This window comes from Phodopus roborovskii, unplaced genomic scaffold (genome assembly GCF_943737965.1).
Source record: "Phodopus roborovskii unplaced genomic scaffold, PHOROB, whole genome shotgun sequence".
NCBI classification, from domain to species: Eukaryota; Metazoa; Chordata; class Mammalia; order Rodentia; family Cricetidae; genus Phodopus; species Phodopus roborovskii.
In genome coordinates, this window is record NW_026126434.1 from 29,297,087 (window position 1) to 29,316,959 (window position 19,873).

Sequence of the window (19,873 nt, forward strand, 5' to 3'; positions counted from 1 at the left end):
CCATCGCTGGGCCTCTGCTGGAGAGTCTGGGACAAGTTTGGGTTGAATACCCCCCACACCCTTCCCTGGGAACTCTCCAGATTGCCCCCGAATCCTGCTCCCCACTGTATCCTGTCCCCAGCGAGCACTCGGGTGCTCTGATAAACACACACACACACACACACACACACACACACACACACACACACACACCACGAAGAGCCTGCCCTCCCCCAATCCTGAGCCATACCCTGCCCACTGTCCCACAGCTCTGGTTGAGCACTGGAACAGGGCAGATCCAACATCCCACCTTCCGGGAACTTCCTGGAGCTGCTCTGAGCACACTAGACCTGCCTATTCAGGTGGGACCACCCTCAATCCCGGCCTGTCTGATCTCTGATCCCCACTGCTGGTCCTCTGCTGGAGCTCTGGCCCAGGCCAGAGATCTGCCTACCCCCACGGGACCACCCTGAGTCCCTGCCTGCTGGATCTTTGACCTCCTGCACCAGGCCTCTGCTGGAGCCTGATCTTTGGCCCCCATCACTAGGCCCCTGCCTGAGGAGAGACCTCCTAGAGAGCTTGGACCACCTAGAGCTACAGACTTCGAACTTCTGACCCACCTAAGCCCAATAGGGGAATACCATAGAGAGAGAGAGAGAGAGAGACCCCCACCTGCACATACTGGAAAAAAACCATGGGAAGATGGCAATACAAGAAAACACCTAACAATAGAAAGGCAAGCATGACATCACCAGAATCTAGGGACTCTACACCAACTAGAGCTGAACACCCCAAAGCAGATGAAGCAGAAGAGAACAATTTAAAAAAAAAAAAAAAAACTTCATAAAAATGATAGAGGCCCTCAAAGATGATGAGAGAAAATCCCTTAAAGAAATGGAGGAAAAAACAAGCAAAAAATTGGACGAAATGAACAAATTTCTTAAAGAAAATACAGAAAGTCTAGAAAAAACAAACAGGTGAAGGAAATGGTCAAGACTTGAAAACTGAAATAGAGACAATAAAGGAAACACAAACTGAAGAAATGCTGGGAATAGAAAAACTGGACAAACCATCGGGAACTACAGATGCAAGCATAACCAACAGAATATAAGAGATGGGAGAGAGAATCTCAGGCGCTGAAGATAAACTGGAGGAAATAGATTCATCAACCAAAGAAAATCTTAAATCCAACAAATCCTTAACACAAAACATGCAGGAAATGTGGGACACTGTGAAAAGGCCAAACCTAAGAATAATAGGCATAGAGGAAGGCAAAGAAGCCCAGCTCAAAGATGCAGAAAACATATTCAACAAAATCATTGAAGAAAACTTCCCCAATCTGAAGAAGGACATGCCCATGAAAGTACAAGAAGCATACTGAACACCAAATAGACTGTACCAAAGAAAAAAGACCCCTCGACATATAATAATCAAAACACCTAGCATACAGAATAAAGAAAGAATATTAAGAGGAGCGAAGAAAAGGCCAGGTAACACATAAAAGCACACCTATCAAAATTACACCTGACTTCTCCATGGAAACTCTCCAGGCCAGAAGGTCCTGGATAGTCTACGGATGCCAGCCCAGGCTACTATATCCCAGCAAAACTCTCAATCACTATAGACGGAGAAAACAAGATATTTAATGACAAAGCCAGATTTTCACAATACGTATCTACAAATCCAGCCCTACAGAAAGTTCTAGAAAGAAAACCCCAACCAAGGAAGTTAACTATGCTCACAAAGACATAGGCAATAGATAATCCCAATTCACCAGAACCCAAGGGTATAGCAGGGCAAATATGTTCACAATACCACCGCCAACAACAAATCTAAAACAAACAAGTGTTAACAATCAATGGTCCTTATTTTCCCTCAACATTAATGGTCTCAACTCACTTATAAAAAGACACAGGCTAACAGAATGGACATGAAGACAGAATCCATCCTTCTGCTATGTACAAGAAACACATCTAAGCTTCAAAGACAGGATAAAGGGTTGGGAAAAGATCTTCCAATCAAATGGACCCAGGAAACAACCAGGTGTGGCTATCCTAATATCTAACAAATTAGACTTCAAACCAAAATCAATCAAAAGAGATGAAGATGATCATTTTGTATTCATCACAGGAGAAATCCATCAGAACAAAGTCTCAATTCTGAACATCTATGCCCCAAATACGAAGGCACCCACATTCATAAAAGAAACACTACTAAAACTCAAAGCTCACATAAAACCTCACACACTCATAGTGGGAAACTTCAACACCCCACTCTCACTGCTAGACAGAACCACCAGTCAGAAACTTAACAAAGAAACAAAAGAACTAACAGAAGTTATGTCTCAATTAGGTTTAACAGACATCTATAGAACATTCCATCCAAACACAAAAGAATATACCTTCTTCTCTGTAGTGAGATAGTTCTGTGGCACTGACCACGCCCATTGGGAGGTGGAGCCATGGGCGGAGTGACCTGTGGAAGGAGGTCGGAGGGGGCCAGGAAAGGTGCTCTCTTTCTGGCATGACTCGGACAGGAGAGGATCGGGTTGAATTTCCTGGTGTTCATCTGTCTAGGTTGTAAGTTATTTCTCCCTGAATAAACATCTATTCGGCCTATTTGTTTATCCTGATCCTTATTTACCGTGATATCTGGTGTCAGAAGTGGGATTTACCTGGGTTTTGCCCCCAGGCGGCAGAAGCTGACCCCCCTCCCCCACCTTCCCCAACGGGCAGGGTTTAACCAGGTGGACTCACCACAGCTTTGGGACATTTGCCTCTTCCTTACTGCAAAGGAGATCTTTGCCACTAAAGCAGACCTGAGAAGGCACTTACGGCTTAACACTTTTTGCCCATTTCCGCACCGGACTTTGCATTTGCGCAGAGCCGCTCGGCGGCACCCGCCCGGCTTGCACGCGTTTCGTCTTGTGTTCCAAGTAACTCCAAAAGTCCCCCTTTAACAAAATTCTGCTTGTCATAGTTTGTTAAGAGCTATTTTACAGGGACCAGAATCAGAAGGATCGTCTGCTGCCGGACAATATTTGGTGGCACACTTCTAGGTTGCAGAACCGGGATCAGACGAGCCTCGGCGGCTAGGCGCTATTTGGTGACACACCTCCAGGCGTAATTACCACAAGATGAGATATACAACTAAAAGCATCAAAGTTCCAGGACAGCAGAATTACACCTAAGGTAATTGTAAAATCCTTTGCAATTTAAGCTGATATAAAATCTGAAATAAATTGTTCCATAACTATGGCAGATAATTTTACTATGCAGAACTTTAGGAATTATTTTACTTCATATGTAGAAGGGATTTTAGCAGAAGAAACTTATGACTGGACCAATATTTTGTAATAGCAATGGGTTTCATCATTAACATGATATTCTTAAAGAAATGGTTTGAGATTACAGCAAACAATAAGGAACTTGTACAAACCATAGGAGACTTAGTAACAAGGATTCGAAACATTGAAAATGATGATAGAATTCAAAGCATAGAGACAAAGATTCAAACATTGAAAATGATAGAATTCAAAGCATAGAAAGTATAGAAAGAAAGGTTCAGAATATTGAAGATGGCGTTGGCGAGCTGACAGGTAGAATTTGTTTCATGTCAGATACCTCAATAACCAGAACAGAAACAATGCAATGCATTAACAAACTAGCAGAAACAGCTCGTTCCTGGTCGGAGGAAGCTACTAATAAGTTTAAAAAACTGGAACATCAGATAGAAAGACTAGATGACAGAATCTCTTCCATGTCTGAGGATAATGGCAAGCTAGCAGATAGAACATTGTTTCTGGAAGGCAGTTTACACGCCATTCATATAATATCTAAGGATGATAAGATTAAAAACATGGAATCATTTGTAGTTGGAGAAAGTAAGAAACTGACTGATGCAATGAAGTCTCTAGAAAGTTATTTGATTCAAGAAGTTCAGACACTCAAAGAAACAATGGTGAATAGATTTCAGGCTTTAGAAGACCTTCAGTCTGATACATCAGAAGAAGAACTACAGGTAACAGGGCATGAAAAAGATTTAAAATTTTCCACACCATTTAGGGTCAGGGGAGCTTTCCCTGTATCTATTCATAAAAAGCCAGCAACGAAGAAACATCCAAAAGGTGTCGTTGCATATCAGTAGGAACCAATACGTATGAAAGATTTAAAAGGTATAAAGGAAGCAGTAGTCTCTTATGGCATGCACTCACCTTATGTGAAGCAATTAGTAGAATCATGGGCATGGAATGACAAGGTAAACCTAAGGATTGGGATCAATTAATATCAGCTGTCCTTGAACGCTCCTCTCAATTAGAATGGAGGGCTTTATGGAGAGAGGAAGCAAAAGCTCTTGAACTTCAGGGCTTAAAGAAAGGTTATAAAGCTCCCCAAGATAAAATTCTTGGTGAGGGTCTCTATGCTGACCCAGAAACCCAGGCTGCCTATGATGAACATATCTTGTCTCTATGCAGTACAGCAGCTCTGAATGCTTGGGATAAAGTTCATGAATTAGAAGAGAGGATAGAACCCTATACCAAGATAAAGCAAGGACCTAGAGAACGTTTTAGTATCTTTCTAGAAAGATTATCTAGGGCAGTACAATTAGAGATAGCAGACATAGATGCTAGGCGAATACTCATAGAATCTTTAGCTTATGCGAATGCGAATCCTCAATGCAAACAGGTGCTTTAGCCTTTAAAAAGCGATCAGCACCCTTGGATGAATGGGTCCTATATACAGGCAACATTGAGTATAATGACAATAAGACTGAAGCATGGATAGGAGAAACCATATCTAAAGGCCAGAGAAGATATCAAGATAACAGAGTTCCTTACTATAGTGACTTAGCAGCTTGGGTAGGAGAAGCCATCCCCAAAGGTTTGAAGAGATATCAACATGTCAGATATTATAACTGTGGTAAGATAGGACATCTAAAAAGAAATTGTAGGCAAAGCTTCCCTAGAAATAACACCCCCCAGGAATGAATCAAACAGAAGGCCTCAGCCTACTGGGTTATGTAGAAGGTGTGGCAAAGGCAGACACTGGACAAATGAGTGTAGATCGACCAGAGACAAGCAAGGAAACCCTTTACCATAGGGAAACTCCTTGGGGGGGCCTCTCGAAGGCCCCCACGTCACAGGTGGTTCGAACATTCCCAGTCACAGTGGAAGACAATCTCCCACAGGACAATTAGAAAATTCTGTGCCTATTATAAAAACTCATACTGCTCTGGATGACAAACTAGTGACAGAAGTTGAATCAAACATGACAGAAGGAAATGAAAAACGTATATTTTGGCAAACCGCTATAAATAGTCATAGGCCTAGATTGATAGTTAAGATGAATAATAGACTGTTTGAGGGTCTCCTGGACACTGGAGCTGATGTAACTGTCATATCTAATAAATCTTGGCCTCAAAGATGGCCCCTGCATGAGGTAAATGTTCAATTCTTAGGGATTGGAACCCTGTCTCAGGTAAAACAAAGCACGAGATGGATTGAATGTATAGGACCAGAAGGACAGAGAGGAAGGTTGAGACCATATGTGGCTGATGTAGTGATAAATTTATGGGGTCGTGATCTATTACAGCAATGGAATACACAGATTAACATTCCTCCAGTATTAGATAGGAACCATAGACGACCTCATGATTGTGGAAAGAATACTGTTAAGTACTATACAAGACAGAGACCAAATATCCAGGCAGTACAAAAACAAAATACAAGTGCTGAACAAACAGAGGAACCAAAGCCCTACCTTTAAAATGGCTAACAGAGGAACCTGTCTGGGTAGGACAATGGCCTATGACCTCTGAGAAGTTAGAAGCTTTATAAAGCCTGGTTCAGGAACAGCTAAATGCTGGACATATAGAGGAATCAACCAGCCCTTGGAATTCTCCTGTATTTGTGATCAAAAAGAAATCTGGTAAATGGAGAATGCTTACAGACCTGAGAGCCATCAATAAAGTTAGCCAGCCAATAGGCTCTCTACAGCCTGGAATGCCCTTACCTTGTTTGATACCCAAAGAATGGCCTATTATAGTTATTGATTTAAAGGATTGCTTCTTCACTATACCTTTACAAGAACAAGATAAAGAGAAGTTTGCCTTCACGGTACCTAATTACAATAATTCTCAACCGGTGAAGAGATATCAATGGAAGGTTTTGCCACAGGGAATGCTAAATAGCCCCACCCTGTGCCAATATTTTGTACAAAACCCACTACAAATAATTCGTAAACAGTTTCCATAATCCATAATCTATCATTACATGGATGACATATTGTTAGCTGACTCTAAAGGAGAAATATTAGAAAAAATGTTTGAGAAAGTAAAGGAAGTTTTACCTCACTGGGGATTACAAATTGCACCTGAAAAAAATACAAAAAGGACAGTCTATCAACTACTTAGGATATAAAATAGGTCTACAGAAAGTTAGACCACAAGAAGTACAGATCAGGAGAGATCGCTACCAGACTCTTAATGATCTTCAAAAATTACTAGGAGAGATTTCTCAACTTCAAACCATTATTGGAGTAGAAGGGCATGATTTGAAAAACCTGAAAATGGCCCTAAAATGGGACAAGGACTTGAATAGTCCACGAATACTATCAGCTGAAGCTGAAAAGGAATTAGAGTGGGTAGAAAAGAGGATACTAGAAGCACATGTGGACCATGTGGGTCCAAACCTAGACTGTATTCTGGTTATATTATCATCTAGCGAATATCCTTCAGGGATTTTGATGCAGAGAGAAGATATCATATTAGAATGGATATTCCTACCACATAAACAGAATAAAAAACTAAAAACATATATAAAAAAGATCTCTGACTTGATTATAAAAGGTAAGTTAAGACTTCGTCAGCTAACAGGAAGGGACCCAGCAGAAATTATAGTATCTTTAACTAATGAGGAAATTTCCTCCTTATGGAAAGATAATGAATATTGGCAGAGAGCATGCAGTAATTTTTTGGGAATGATTAGCAACAATTATCCCAAAACTGAGAGAATCAAATTCATAAAAAAAATGATTTGGATCCTTCAACGCATTCTAAGAAAAACACCTATTTCTGGAGTTCATACATTCTACACTGATGCAAACAAATCAGGTAAGGCAGGATATAAATCAGGAAAAATTAGCAAAGTGGTTCAAAGCCCTTACAATTCTGTACAAAAGGCAGAATTGTATGTCATTCTCATGGTACTTATGGATTTTACAGGACCCCTCAAAATAGTTACTGACTCTCAATACGCAGACAGAGTCGTTTTACACATTGAGACTGCAGAATTTATTCCTGACAATACACAATTAACTTCATTGTTTATACAGTTACAAGATACTACCAGAAAGAGGACTCGTCCTATATATATAACACACATCAGATCCCATACGGGTCTGCCAGGTCCTCTAGCACAGGCAATGATGAAATTGATCGTTTATTGATAGGAAGTGTGCTAGAAGTCTCAGAGTTTCATAAGAAGCACCACGTGAACAGCAAAGGTTTTAAAAAAAGGATTTTTCTATCATTTGGCAACATGCCAAGGAAATAGCATTTTTTGTTTCCACAGAAAATGAAAAGTTGTGGATTCCTTCCAGACTAATGTGGTTTGATCAAGCCAGGCCCCCTGAAACAGAGTCATGGTGATCCAACATTCAACATACAAAGCAGCCTTGCAGACTACAGCCAGGATTTCTGCGTCTTCTTAGGATCCCCATGACAGCAGCAGGAAGTAGTTTGGAAAGAACGACGCCCAAATTCCCAAATATTGTTTATAAATGTTTGTTTTCATTTAAATGGACTTGGTTATAAATGGGTAATGATCACAGCCAATTCTTTTTAAAAGTGAAAAGGGGATTATGGTATAGATATGAATACTTTGTTTTGGACTGGATTTTCATTTATTGATACAATTTAAGGTCAATTTTGTCATATGTATATTTCTCCTCGTTTGTATAGCTCATTTAGAAATGTAATGTATAATGTAGTACAGATTATAGATAATTACCTATGATAGTCAAAGCTTAGAGTTTAGTTAGGGTTTTCAAGATACACAGAGATGTATTTAAGATAGATAGGAATTCTTCAAACCTTTCAAAGGCCTACAGAATATGGCATTTAAAATGGTTTAGGGTTTTACTTGACAATGAGACATAAATGCTCCTGGCAACACCACCTGCGTCAGAAAGAAAGATGGACATTAAAGAAACATGTTATGGAGTTTACTTCCAATATGGCAAGACTAGCCATTTGGTCTGGACTGTTTGACTTTATGCTGTATAAACTGGACATGCAGGACCCACAGAAAAGTGACTGCTGATTCAAGATGGACATTGCTACAGAGTTCCTGCTTCATGGAAGAGTCTGCGAGACAGTATGCAGGACACAGAGAAAAGTGACTGATAAACTGCCAATACAAGAAGACAGTTTATAGTTTCCTGCATTGCTGAAGAGTCTGCTAGACACACTATGGCCTATGGGCTGAAGATGAAAGATTACAAAAGAACTTCGGGTGACCAGGCAGTGAGTTGTCTCTGTCATTTCTAGAGCTTATATATTATCCTTCTGTGGTCTTTGAAGGAGTTGAAGACAGGTAGTTATGGTTATAGTTTTCATTAGTTAGGATTAAAGATAAGTTACTTAGACTTTAGACACAAAGATAGAATAGATGATCAAATATTTTCTTCAAATCTTGCTAAATGTTAATGGACTAAATATTGTTAACTGTGATTCTTACTTGATAACTGTTGTATAATATATTTTGCTATGTTAAGGTTAAAACCCTTCTTTTTATTTAGACAGAAAAGAGGATGGGAGATGTCATTCTGTATATGTTCCTCATACTGATTAATAATAAAGCACTGTTGGCCAATAGGAAAGGAAGATAGGAGGGACTAGGAGACAAGGAGGAAATAGGAAGTAGGAAGGAGGAGTCAAGATGGAGGGTCTGAAGACAGCGGTATGCCGCCGGCTCCCCGGTAAGAGAAATACATAGATCAGCAGAAATGGGTTAATAATTAAGGCAGAGCTAGCCGATAAGAAACAAGTAACCGGGCCAACAGCATTGTGTCAAATACAGAGTCGCTGTGTGTTAATTGGGGCTGGCGCGGCAGCAGGACAAGACCAAGCGGTGGCAGGCGGAAAAACCGTACTCGTTACAAGAGGGAGGTAGAGGGAACTGGGATCGATATGTAAAATAAAAATTTTTAAAAATTAAAAAATAAAAGTAGTTTCAATAATCTACCCTTATATTATATCTGTATTTCTTTTTCTTTCCAAATCAAAAACCTTGAATCTAATCTCCTTTGTTTAGCGTTCTTCCTAGCCATAACCAACATTTTGTTACAAATATTCTTAAACAATGACAAATATCCATAACCTAATGAGTGACCAAATACCACCCACCCCACCTCTTGGGAATGTGGGCATAGTGTTCTTAAAGTTACTTCCTGTTGCCTGGGAGTGACAGCATCTTTACGGGGTCCTGAAAAGAAAAATTGGGTTAATTGTCAAGCTCTATCATTTGTTGTCCAGTTTCTGCATAATGGGAAAGTGCAGTGTTTGTCTCAAGTCCTGACTAATTTAGTCTGTGAGGCTGGATCATCTGGCCTAGCCACCTTGAAATTGTTCTAAGTAGTTTGTAGTTCAAAGTCCATCTTTAGTTGGTGTTGTTTAGCTTAATTGTGTTATCATAGTCCTGGTGTTGTTGTGGGGTCCTATCTTTTTTTGTTTGTTTGTTTTTTATGACAGGTTTTCTCTTTTTTAACAGTCCTGGCTGTCCTGAAATTCACTTTGTAGATCTGGCTTGCCAATAATCACTGAGACCCGACTGCATCTTCCTCCCAAGTGTGTGTGACCTGTACCCAGCTTGGATTCCATCTTCTTTTTGGAAACTTTAGAGATCACATTAAGACAGATTATTTCTTTCCTTGGTAATTTTTCCATGCAGCTATCCCTTCTTCTTTGGATGGTTATTTGTCCAAAGGTCTTTAAATTCCTTAAGATGTTTGTTTTTATTTTCCTGAAAAGACAAAAAACAAAACCCTTCCCTAACCCCAACTTTGGGGAGATTCCTAATCTAATCTTTATCAATTTTGATTTATAGTTTCTACTGAAATTTTTGTTTTAGCTTCTAAAGCTCTTCTATCATTCAGAAAAATATGTTTTCTTTCAATAGGCATTAGGTTTTTTAATTCATCCTCATTGGCAGGAAACAAATGAACTGGTTTTGGCTTTCAAGAGGTCCCTCAAGGCATTTCCTAAAGGTAAAGAATTGCCTTGACAATCTCTTCTCGACCTACATTCTTAGTCCAATGCCTGCCTTTGCCACACTTTCTGCTTAATTCAGAAAGGAGGAGCATTCTGTTTGGATTATGTCTATAAAAACAATGTTTCTAGTAATACCCTGTTTATAATCCCTTTTCAGGTGACCTTGTCTGCTACAACTAAAGCATTTGTCATTTTAAGTTTTCTTTAAACCTCTGGAAATCATCTCTCCTATTCATGTATCATTATCATGGTCATGAGATTCAATATTAATTGTATCTCAGATCCAACCCTTCAAACGTGCTGATCTTCCTTTTAAAGGCCTAATTATCCTTTTGCAATGGGCATTGGTATTTTCAAAAGCCATTGTTCCCATTATTATTTTTCTGGCTTCTGAATCTGATATCATTCTATTTAACTGCTGATGACAGTCTTTGTACAAAATCCATGCATGCTTCCTTGGGCCCCTGTATAACTTTTGTAAATGAATAATTTTTTTCCTGCTTCTCCAATTCTTTCCCAAGCTGTTGCATGGATTAAACCATGAGACCATATAGACATTGCCTTTCTAAAATAGCATAATCTCCTTTTCCAATAATTTTATCTTGGGAGATATCCATACTTGTTGCTTTAGCTTTTTGTTCAACATTCTTAGCCTCTTCTCTGAACCAGAAAACCGGTTGTAATTGTGCTCCAGGCTTTCAGACAGCTTTAATCAAGTCTATCCAATCTATAGGGACAACCCTATTACAAACTACTTCACAAATGGTGAATGGATGCCATATGAGACTACAGTTTCCTTGAATTTCCCTAAATCTAACATTGTCACAGGCTTCTAAGTAGCTCTTATAGTATCTCTTTCATTTGGCACTTTTCCATTTAATTTCTGAATCTGGGTTTGAATATCTATATAATCTGTTTTAACAAGTTTTTCTAAGGCCCACATCTTAGCATTCATATTAACCAACATTTTTAGAGATAAATCAAGAATTATCAAAACAACAACAAAGATTATCAATAATTAACAGTATGTCAATTCTGGGTATGTTGATTATCCCTTCATTTAATTATTCCATTTTTAAACCATCCATTTTAATAGTGTTTTCCATTTTTTAATATGAGGGGAAAACTCTCTTTTTTAAAACTTATCCATTCCTTTAAGAATTTCCAACTGACTTACCAAATCTGTTGACAATGTCAGTGAACTACGGAGACACAGCACATCTGAATCAGAGAACTAGATCGTGGCTGTGAGCTGAGAGTGTTAGCCTGTGGAGAGAGGTTCTAGGAAAATCCCCAAAGCCTCCCAAATTTTGGTGGCAGCTGAAGACTGCTTAGAAAATCTACAACTGAAAAATCCCAAACTTACTCAAAGACTTGAGGAGGAAACCTAGCTGGTCTGGCAGGGACTCAGGCAGGACTAATGCATGATTACTGAAGGATACTTGGTGTAAGGTGTGGATGTGTAACCTAAATAAGAGATTTGATTTAAGGTGTGATTACTTGATGGGAGATATCATTCTGTAAATATGTTTCTCTTATTGGTTGATGAATAAAGCCTTGTTGGCCAATAGGAATGCAAGATAGATGGGACTAGGAAACAAAGAGGATTCTGGGAGATGTAGTAGGAGAGTCAAGATGTAGAAACTTGAGAGATAAGAAGTCTGGACCCTCGTTCTGGTAAGATAAGACCACATGGAAACACTTAGATTAATAGAAATGGGTTAATATTTAAGACAGAGCCAGTCAATAAGAAATGCTAGTAACTGGCCAACAGCTTTATATCTAATATAGTGTCTCTGCATGTTATTTGGGGCTGATGCATCTGTGGGACCAGACCAGCAGGAAAACTGCATGTAACAGTTACTAAATGTTTGGAGAATTAAGGAAGTAAGTCTTTGTTCCTTGTATCATGGTAAAGAAGTCTTTTGTCTTTTCCTCCCTTTTGGTTGGGGTATATAAGACTTTTGAGCAATAAACTTGAAGCAGTTTGTATTCACTGGAATGTCCTCCCAACTCTATTCTGTGTCTTTGTCTTTTCTTTAGTATCTTTAATTTTTCTACCTGCCATTTCTCAGTCCACACTCCCCTTCTCAGATACAGACAGGGCAAGTTAGCTGGATCCAACTGAAGCCCTCCAAAGACGGGTTCCAACACACCTCATCTAAATGTCTCTGGAAATGTCCTCACAGACACACCAAGATATTGTGGAATATTATTTTAAAATGTGTTACATTTATTTATGCTGTGGAACATTTGCTTAATGATGCAATCTTGTGTTGCATTCTTCTATGTTGCACTTAACTGTGAAGCTGTGTTACTTTGCCTATCTACAAGACCTGATTAGTCTAATAAAGAGCTGAACAACCAATAGCTAGGCAGGAGAAAGGATAGGCAGGGCTGCCAGGCAGAGAGAATAAATAGGAAGAGAAATCTTGGAGGTGGAAAGGAAAACCAAGAAAAGAAGGAGGACATTAGGGGCAGCCACCCAGCTACACAGCAAGCCAAGGAAAAAGAAGTTTTTTTTTTGTTGTTGTTGTTGTTTGTTTGTTTTTTATTTTTTATAAAGGTCTATAGAATAGAGAAAGATAAAAGCCCAGAGGCTAAAGGTATAATTTAAGAAAATTGTTAGCTACCAACAAGCCAAGTTGAAGCCAGGCATTTATAAATAAGAATAAGCTTCCAGGTGATTTATTTGGCAGCTGGTTGTCAGGTCCCCAAAAGAGTAAAAAGAGTTAAAAAACAAACAAAAACAAAAAACCCAACAACACTAAGAGCTGGGTCATTAGGAAGATTCCAGAAAGTTTTGACTTTTTATATATTTTTGTTATGAATTTTGACTTTTTGTAACATTTTTAAAACTTTCAACATTTTTGCTATTCTAAGTTCTTTTCATTAAGAGGTTATGTTAAAGTGGAGTTCTTTTTTTCTTTTCTGTTTTTGCTTTTTCGTTTGTTCTTTTAGGCAGGGCCTTCCTATATAGCTCCAGCTTGCCTTGTGTAGACCAGCTTGGCCTTAGATTTGTGAGGACTCCTCTGCTGTCTCTGAGTCCTGGGATTACTGGTGTTCACCCTGTGCCTTGCCATTTCCTTACATCGTTGAGTGAACACCAAGGCCGATTTCACACCTTACCTCCCTGGTGCCTGGCTGGAGAGAGATGATAGTGGTCAGGGATGGGAATGAAAAGAGAGAAAGTTCAACCTTTGTTAAGATCCCTGAGCATTCCATGGCTGTGTTTGGTTGTTTCTGTGTCACTGGACATGGGATTATATGGCCCTCCTCAGTGAGCTCCAAAAGCAAAGACAGGAAAAACAAAAACCAGTAACTGACTTACAAAAGGTGATTTATTGGTTTTGTGCCGCTACTGAATCAGGGCCACTGAGAGATTCTACAGTAGATATGATTTGAAAGACGCCAAAAACAAAAAACAAAATGAAACAAAGCAAACAAACAAAAAACTCATGTCGGGGGAAATTCCAAGGGTATGTGAGCTGTGAGGGGACAGTCACAAGTCCAAGGGAGAAGTGAGATGAAGTGAGATGGGGGATATTTGGAGAAGACAACGTGATGAATGAGCAGGAAAACACTCCATGCCCGGTCGTCCAGCTCATCACTTCTGCCCTGGAGAGGGCCACACACCTGCAACAGACAGGAGAGGCATATGTCCCAAAGGCTCCTGAGATGTGATCATGCCACTGCACAATTCTCCAACAATGTTCCAACTGTGTTTTCACCCGTCTTCCCTTCCCTCGCTCCCCGGTGTGTGGTGGCTTCGGCTCCCACATACACAAACCCTCACCTTCCTTTCCAGGGTGTGGCTCATAAGGGTCCTGGGTGTCTGGAGGGGCCACCAGATCTCAGGCCTTGAATGATGAAGATGGTACCCACCACGATGCCTACGATGCCCACGGACAACCCCAGGGCACAGACCACAGTCTCTGGCAGCTCTGACATGGGGGCTGGAACCTCGGGTTCTGGGAAAGGGAAGATTTTGGAGTCAGGAGGGAGTGTGTTCATGTGTGTGTATGTAATAGGGCCTGTGTGAGGATGGAAGTCAATCCATACAGACTTTGGGGGTAGGCTTATAGAAGACCATGAAGTCTATCATTGAAATCTCTTTAAGAGTGGAAAATAAGTTTGGTCACAGAGCCAGAAGACAGACTGTTCTAGAGATGGCAAAGAACAAGAAAGTGCAGAAACACATCCCTCTCTTATCTGTTCTGTTGCAGGTGCGTGGCCCTGCAACATACATACCCCAGTGTTTCAGCACCGGCTCATCCAGGCCCCAGTGTTCCACCCTGCAGTCATAAATGTCATCGTCAGAAGGGATGAAGGTGAGGTAGGTGATCTTGTGGAAGGAATGGTCACTGTTGGAGAGGAAGCTGGTCTCATAAACACCGTCTGTGACTGACTTGCTGTTTCTCAGCCATGTGATGTTGATTACAGGAGGGAAGATGTTGTCCACGAAGCAGATGAGGATGTTGGGCTGACCCAGCAGCACAGGGGATTTGGGGAACACGGTTACCTCAGGAACCTCTGGAAGGGAAATGGCCTGGATGTGAATGCACTGTCTGGTGAGGGAGCCCCCTTGACAAGGCTTGCATCCATGTGGTCAAGGAGCCAGAGCTTTCCTCCTGCTTGGAGCTAATGTGCCCTTCTCTCTAGGGTGTTAGGAAGTCTGTTGGAGCCTCTTTGAAAGATTCAAGGAATGCATTGTTGGAACAAGAGCTTTACAGTACACAGAATATGTGATTTGTAATAAGAGAGGATGAGGGCATGCCTCAGAAAGGAGAGGGTTTTCTAGAGCAGTGACTCACATTCCCCACCAGGGAAGGGAGGGAGGAGTAGCATGCTGAGCACTTACCATTGGTGGCTGGGGTAGAATTGGACCTCTGGATCAGAGTGCCCAAGTTGTGTTTCATTGTAGCTATGCCTTGCAGTCCACCTTGTGGGTCAAAACTTGTCTGTTGACCAAACTCAGGGATCCTCCAGATGGTCTCCTTCTTATCTGAGTCCACATAGAACAACTCATCACCATCAAATTCAAACATGTACTGGCCGTTGGGTTGATGAGACTGGTAGAAGCTTAAACCATAGGAGCCGACATGGTCAGCTGGCGAATTTAGGGGGAAATTGGAAAATAGGAAAAAAATGGAAAACAAAAAGAAAAAGGAATGTTATTAAACAAAATGATAGAAAATACTTTTTTAATCTAAATTTGAAATAAGGTTGTTTTACAAGTCAACCCCAGTTCTGTCACCCTCCCGTCTCCCACCCCACCCCCCAGTAGCCCCAGCCCATTCCCTTTCTGCTCCCCAGGGAGGGTGAGGCCTTTCATGGGGAATCTTCAAAGTCTGTCACATCATTTGAAGCAGGGCCTAGGCCCTCCCCCATGTGTCTAGACTGAGAGGGTATCCCTCTATGTGGAATAGGCTCCCAAAGTCCATTCTTATACTAGGGATAAATACTGATCCACTACCAGAGGTCCCATAGACTGTCCAGTCCTCCTAACTAACACCCACATTCAGGGGGTCTGCTTTGGTCCTATGCTGGTTCCCAGCCGTCAGACTGGAGTCCATGAGCTCCCCTTTGTTCAGGTCAGCTGTTTCTATGGTTTCTCCAGCCTGGTCTTGACCCCTTTGCTCATCACTCTTCCCTCTCTGCAACTGGATTTCAGGATGTTGGCTAGTGTATAGCTGTGGGTGTCTGCTTCATAGAAAACACTTTAAAATAGCATGAGTATAGTGATATATCCACCCCGCCCACACTTGTAGCGCTGACCATGCCAGTTTGGGCATGGTCACAAGTGTGGACGTGCCTGGAGTGTTTTGAGGTTTGGGGTTTGGGCACAGGTGATTCTGTCTCTCACTGGGTTCTGGTCAGGTCACAGAGGACTGGGTGTGGATCATTGGAGCAGCAACTTGCAGGTCATCAGTTTCTTGTGTAAGTGACGTCTCCCCAAATAAAATTATAATAACCCATATTAACCTAGTCCTGTGTATCTTAATTCATGTATCAGCACATGAGCTTCCCCTCCCCCTTGGGTACATTTCCAACACCCACTCCTCCAAGTCCAGTCTTTCCCTCTGTGACGTGTGTGGCAGAATGTCATGTGTTTGATTTCTGCTACCCTGACTGCCTTGATCAGTGTCTGGTACACTGATGGGTTATGTAAAGTATATTTTCTTCTCTTATTAACTTTAGTGTCCCACTGATTTTCCAGATGTTAATAACATATATATTACATTTTATTTCTCTTCAAAAAAGGAGATTTTGACACAAGAAAATTTTCTTACTTTTTAACAAGTAAAAAAACATATAGAATCTTACAGAAAGAGAACAATGACATCATTACAAAATATATAAAAACTATTATGTCTAAAGTTCCTGCATTGTTAACTGTGGGGATCTACAGAATACTTTTCTAATTTGTCCTGGAACAAAAGAAATAGAGATTTTATTGGATTATACGCTTCTGCCAATCCCTACCTCTGACTTTTTCCAAATTAACACTGACATTTACTTGCAGATTCGTGGTGAATTAAAGCTTTTTCCTCCAACAGTGAACATGTGTGAGATGCTACAATGAGCAGCCACCAAGCAGGCAATTCCACCCAAAGGACACCAAATAAACATTATTGTCAAGGCACAGGTAGTATCTAGTATTCATCTTTTCTTCCTTCATTTATTGAGTTTCAGCTAAAGTCAGACATGACGCTGTGTAAGGAGCAACTGGTCAGCCAGGCTTGGCCTCTGCAATAGCGAATTCTGGGAGAGGTGGATGGGTCGCTAGACAAACGGAGTGCGTGCAATGGCTGCGAATGGCTATGGGCAGTTACAGTCTGTCATTCTGCACAAGTAACTGTCAATCAAAAGTAACTACACCATCCTCTCATGCTCCTGCTGTTTGCAGGGAGGCAGAGGGTTCTTTTTCTCATTGAGATAAAGGTTATTGCTGTTTTTTAATTTGCTGAAACCTCTGTCTCCTAGCCACCTTTGACTGCTCCTCTGGTTCCTCCTTTCCTAGTGTGCCTGTCTTGGTTGGTATTACCAGCCCTCCCCACTTGCCCCACCACACAGACACCACAACTCCCCTCAAAGCTTTCTTATTCATTATTAATAAACCTTAGTTTGTTTTCCAAATGTGGATCACACAGCATGTGCTCTAGCAGGGTCTTCTCCTGGGCCACAAGTGTTGCTGAAGACACTGCATAGCCTCCTGTTGTTACAATTTTGGCCTCAGCTGGGTCCATTGCCCTTACCAAGAGGCCTTTCTGGTTCCTGACCTGGGTCTGTGTCTATCGCCAGCCTGCACACTTCCTAGGGGCAGGATGACACTTCTTCCTAGGGGCAGGGCAACATTTCCTGGTACAGGCATCAGTTTTTATATATTTTGGCTCCCACATCTTAGCTGAGCAAGTGCTAAGAAGACCATTGAATGATAATTTCTAGTTTTGAGGACCATGGGCACTCTGGGAATGACTGACAGGTCATAGAACCAGGTGAAAGTTGGGATCAGCAATGCCTAGGGCTGCATTAAGACAAATGAGCCCCATACATTTAGCTTGGGTCCCTTCCTTGGTGAAATACTAAAAGTCATCCTTTACATATAAGACAAATGCAATATAGGCTGAGTTAAAATCAAAGCATTTTCTTTATGTGTGTGTGTGTGTGTGTGTGTGTGTGTGTGTATTTCTTATTTTACATATTGATCCCAGTTCCCTCTCCCTCCCTCCCATACCCCTTGACATCCCCCCCCCAAAGCATTTTCTTAGACCTTGAAATTTCACTTTTTTTTTTAATTCAAAGGAAATGGGTTCACAGTTCAGTGGTTCCTCGGAACTGTGGCCACTGTGCCTGCTCACACTTGACTCCAGCAGGCTAGTGTGACACTGGGGACAAAGCAGCCCTGGAGAAGCAGGCCAGGCTTCTACCTCCCACAGGCCTGGAATGAGCACGACCATGGTTCACAAGGTCACGCCATCCCTTTTACTTCCTGTTTCAAGCATTTACAAAGCTGCTATTAACATCTGTAAAATGGCACAGAGTTAAGAGGGATTCTGGAGGAGGGCAAGGAATTACACAGAGAGTGGGGAGGGGTGGGCAACCCAGGCCGAGGGGCCACAGGCTGCTGTATCTTGTGTCTGCCTATGTTGCTGGTGTAGACTGTCAGCAGACGGGGTGTAGGACAGGCGGCCTATATTCCTTACTTTGTTAAAAAAAAAAAAAAGACTCTATGGAATGGAAACAAGGTAAAATTGACATTAAAAGGCATTTACTAATACATTAATAGTGGAGTCTCACTACGTAGCCCAGGCTGCCCGTGAACCCATGCTACTGCTACTCCTGCCTCAGCACCTAAGCACTGAGCTACCAGCATGAACTACCAAGCCCAGCTTGGTTTACACTATTATTAAAGCACATGTACATAATTATTTGCCTTGGTTACTTGTGAGGTGACTCATGAGGAAACCAAGATTCAGGAGGATTGTCCAGTAAAATGGTGGACCCCTTCCCTCAATCCAGGGCCAGTTCCTAGCATGAAGCATTTTCCATACATTAGTAGACATGACTCATGGAACTGTTTTCCTTAAGCTACACTACAAGAGATGGCTACGGAGGACTTCAGAAACTCTCAGAGAAATTTGAGAGTAATAGTTCATAGATTTTTAGTAATGAAAAACCACCCATTCGTGGACAGACTCACTCCTACGTCTTGGGACAACCCCTTCTCACAGAGCCCTCTATACTTCCCTCACTGGACTCGCTATTAGAATTATGACTTGGTGAGCAGTTCGCCAAATAGAGCCTCCTGAAGACCGGGTTCACATAGTTGTTAGACCTAATATGGAGATTTCCCATTTTCAAGCTCCAGGCATCTCTCAGCCGGGCAACTCACCCTTGATGTCATCCTCACCCCCACAGGGGCTGAGCACAGGGGTCAGGGCGAGGATCCCTAGAATCAGAGCTCTGCTGGTCGTCATCCTCTTCCCTGGGTGGTCTCTGCAGCTGCTGTCCTGAGTCCTCCAGAGAGTGTGAGGATCCAGCCAAGGAGGTTGACACCAAACCAAACCCCACCAGACCCAATCAGAAAATTCCGTCGTGATGACGTCACAGTTGCCAGGTGCAGAGCTTGTAGGGAGAGGCCTGGAAGAGGCAAGGGGAACCCCATGCCTGGCTGATGCCTCTGCTGGGAGTGGACCCGAGGGATTGCCCTGGGAAGGTGGGAGGTCCCACTCCAGACTTTCTCCTGTGCATGTGTGTGCGGCCAGCAAGAGAGGAGGGAATTTCTGAAAAGCCTCATGGATAGGTGAACTCTGATAATAATGACGCTCTTCAAAATTTTCTGGGCTGTTTGGTCCAGCAAGTCTCCCCTGAATTCATTCCTTTCCTGTGGCTTCCCCAACCCCAACACCTAGCCACTTTCTCAGGCTCCCAAACATGAGTTAGCTGTTTTTTTCTTTTCATTATTTCTTTTCATAGCGTGTACAGAAGACTCCAAATTGTGCATTGACCACCTACCCAAGGGGTCCCCGAAGACAGTGGTGGGTCAATCAATGCCCCTGTTCTTTCTCCTTGTATAAACCCGGGGGGTGGGGGGAGAGGCTTTTTGCTCAGCTTCGGGACT

General features: G+C 41.8%; 1 protein-coding gene across 1 annotated transcript; it reads right to left on the reverse strand.

Moving 5' to 3' along the window:
• Positions 1-13,571: 13,571 nt before the first annotated feature.
• Positions 13,572-19,271, reverse strand: LOC127224286 (H-2 class II histocompatibility antigen, A-F alpha chain). Its single transcript, XM_051187256.1, has 5 exons — positions 19,145-19,271; positions 15,110-15,358; positions 14,500-14,781; positions 14,045-14,219; positions 13,572-13,884 (listed from the first exon to the last, which is right to left on the reverse strand). Exons 1-4 carry the CDS (start codon positions 19,227-19,229, stop codon positions 14,065-14,067), a joined length of 771 nt encoding a protein of 256 aa, XP_051043213.1. The 5' UTR covers positions 19,230-19,271; the 3' UTR covers positions 13,572-13,884; positions 14,045-14,064.
• Between the last annotated feature and the right edge of the window lie 602 nt (positions 19,272-19,873).

Bases quoted from the DNA above. Each gene is read 5' to 3' on its own strand.
- LOC127224286 (XM_051187256.1), bottom strand. From the start codon at position 19,229: ATGACGACCAGCAGAGCTCTGATTCTAGGGATCCTCGCCCTGACCCCT. The intron at 15,359-19,144 runs GTGAGTTGCCCG...TAAATTCGCCAG, and splicing joins GGGTGAGGATGACATCAAGG to CTGACCATGTCGGCTCCTAT. The intron at 14,782-15,109 runs GTAAGTGCTCAG...TTTCCCTTCCAG, and splicing joins TTCTACCCCAGCCACCAATG to AGGTTCCTGAGGTAACCGTG.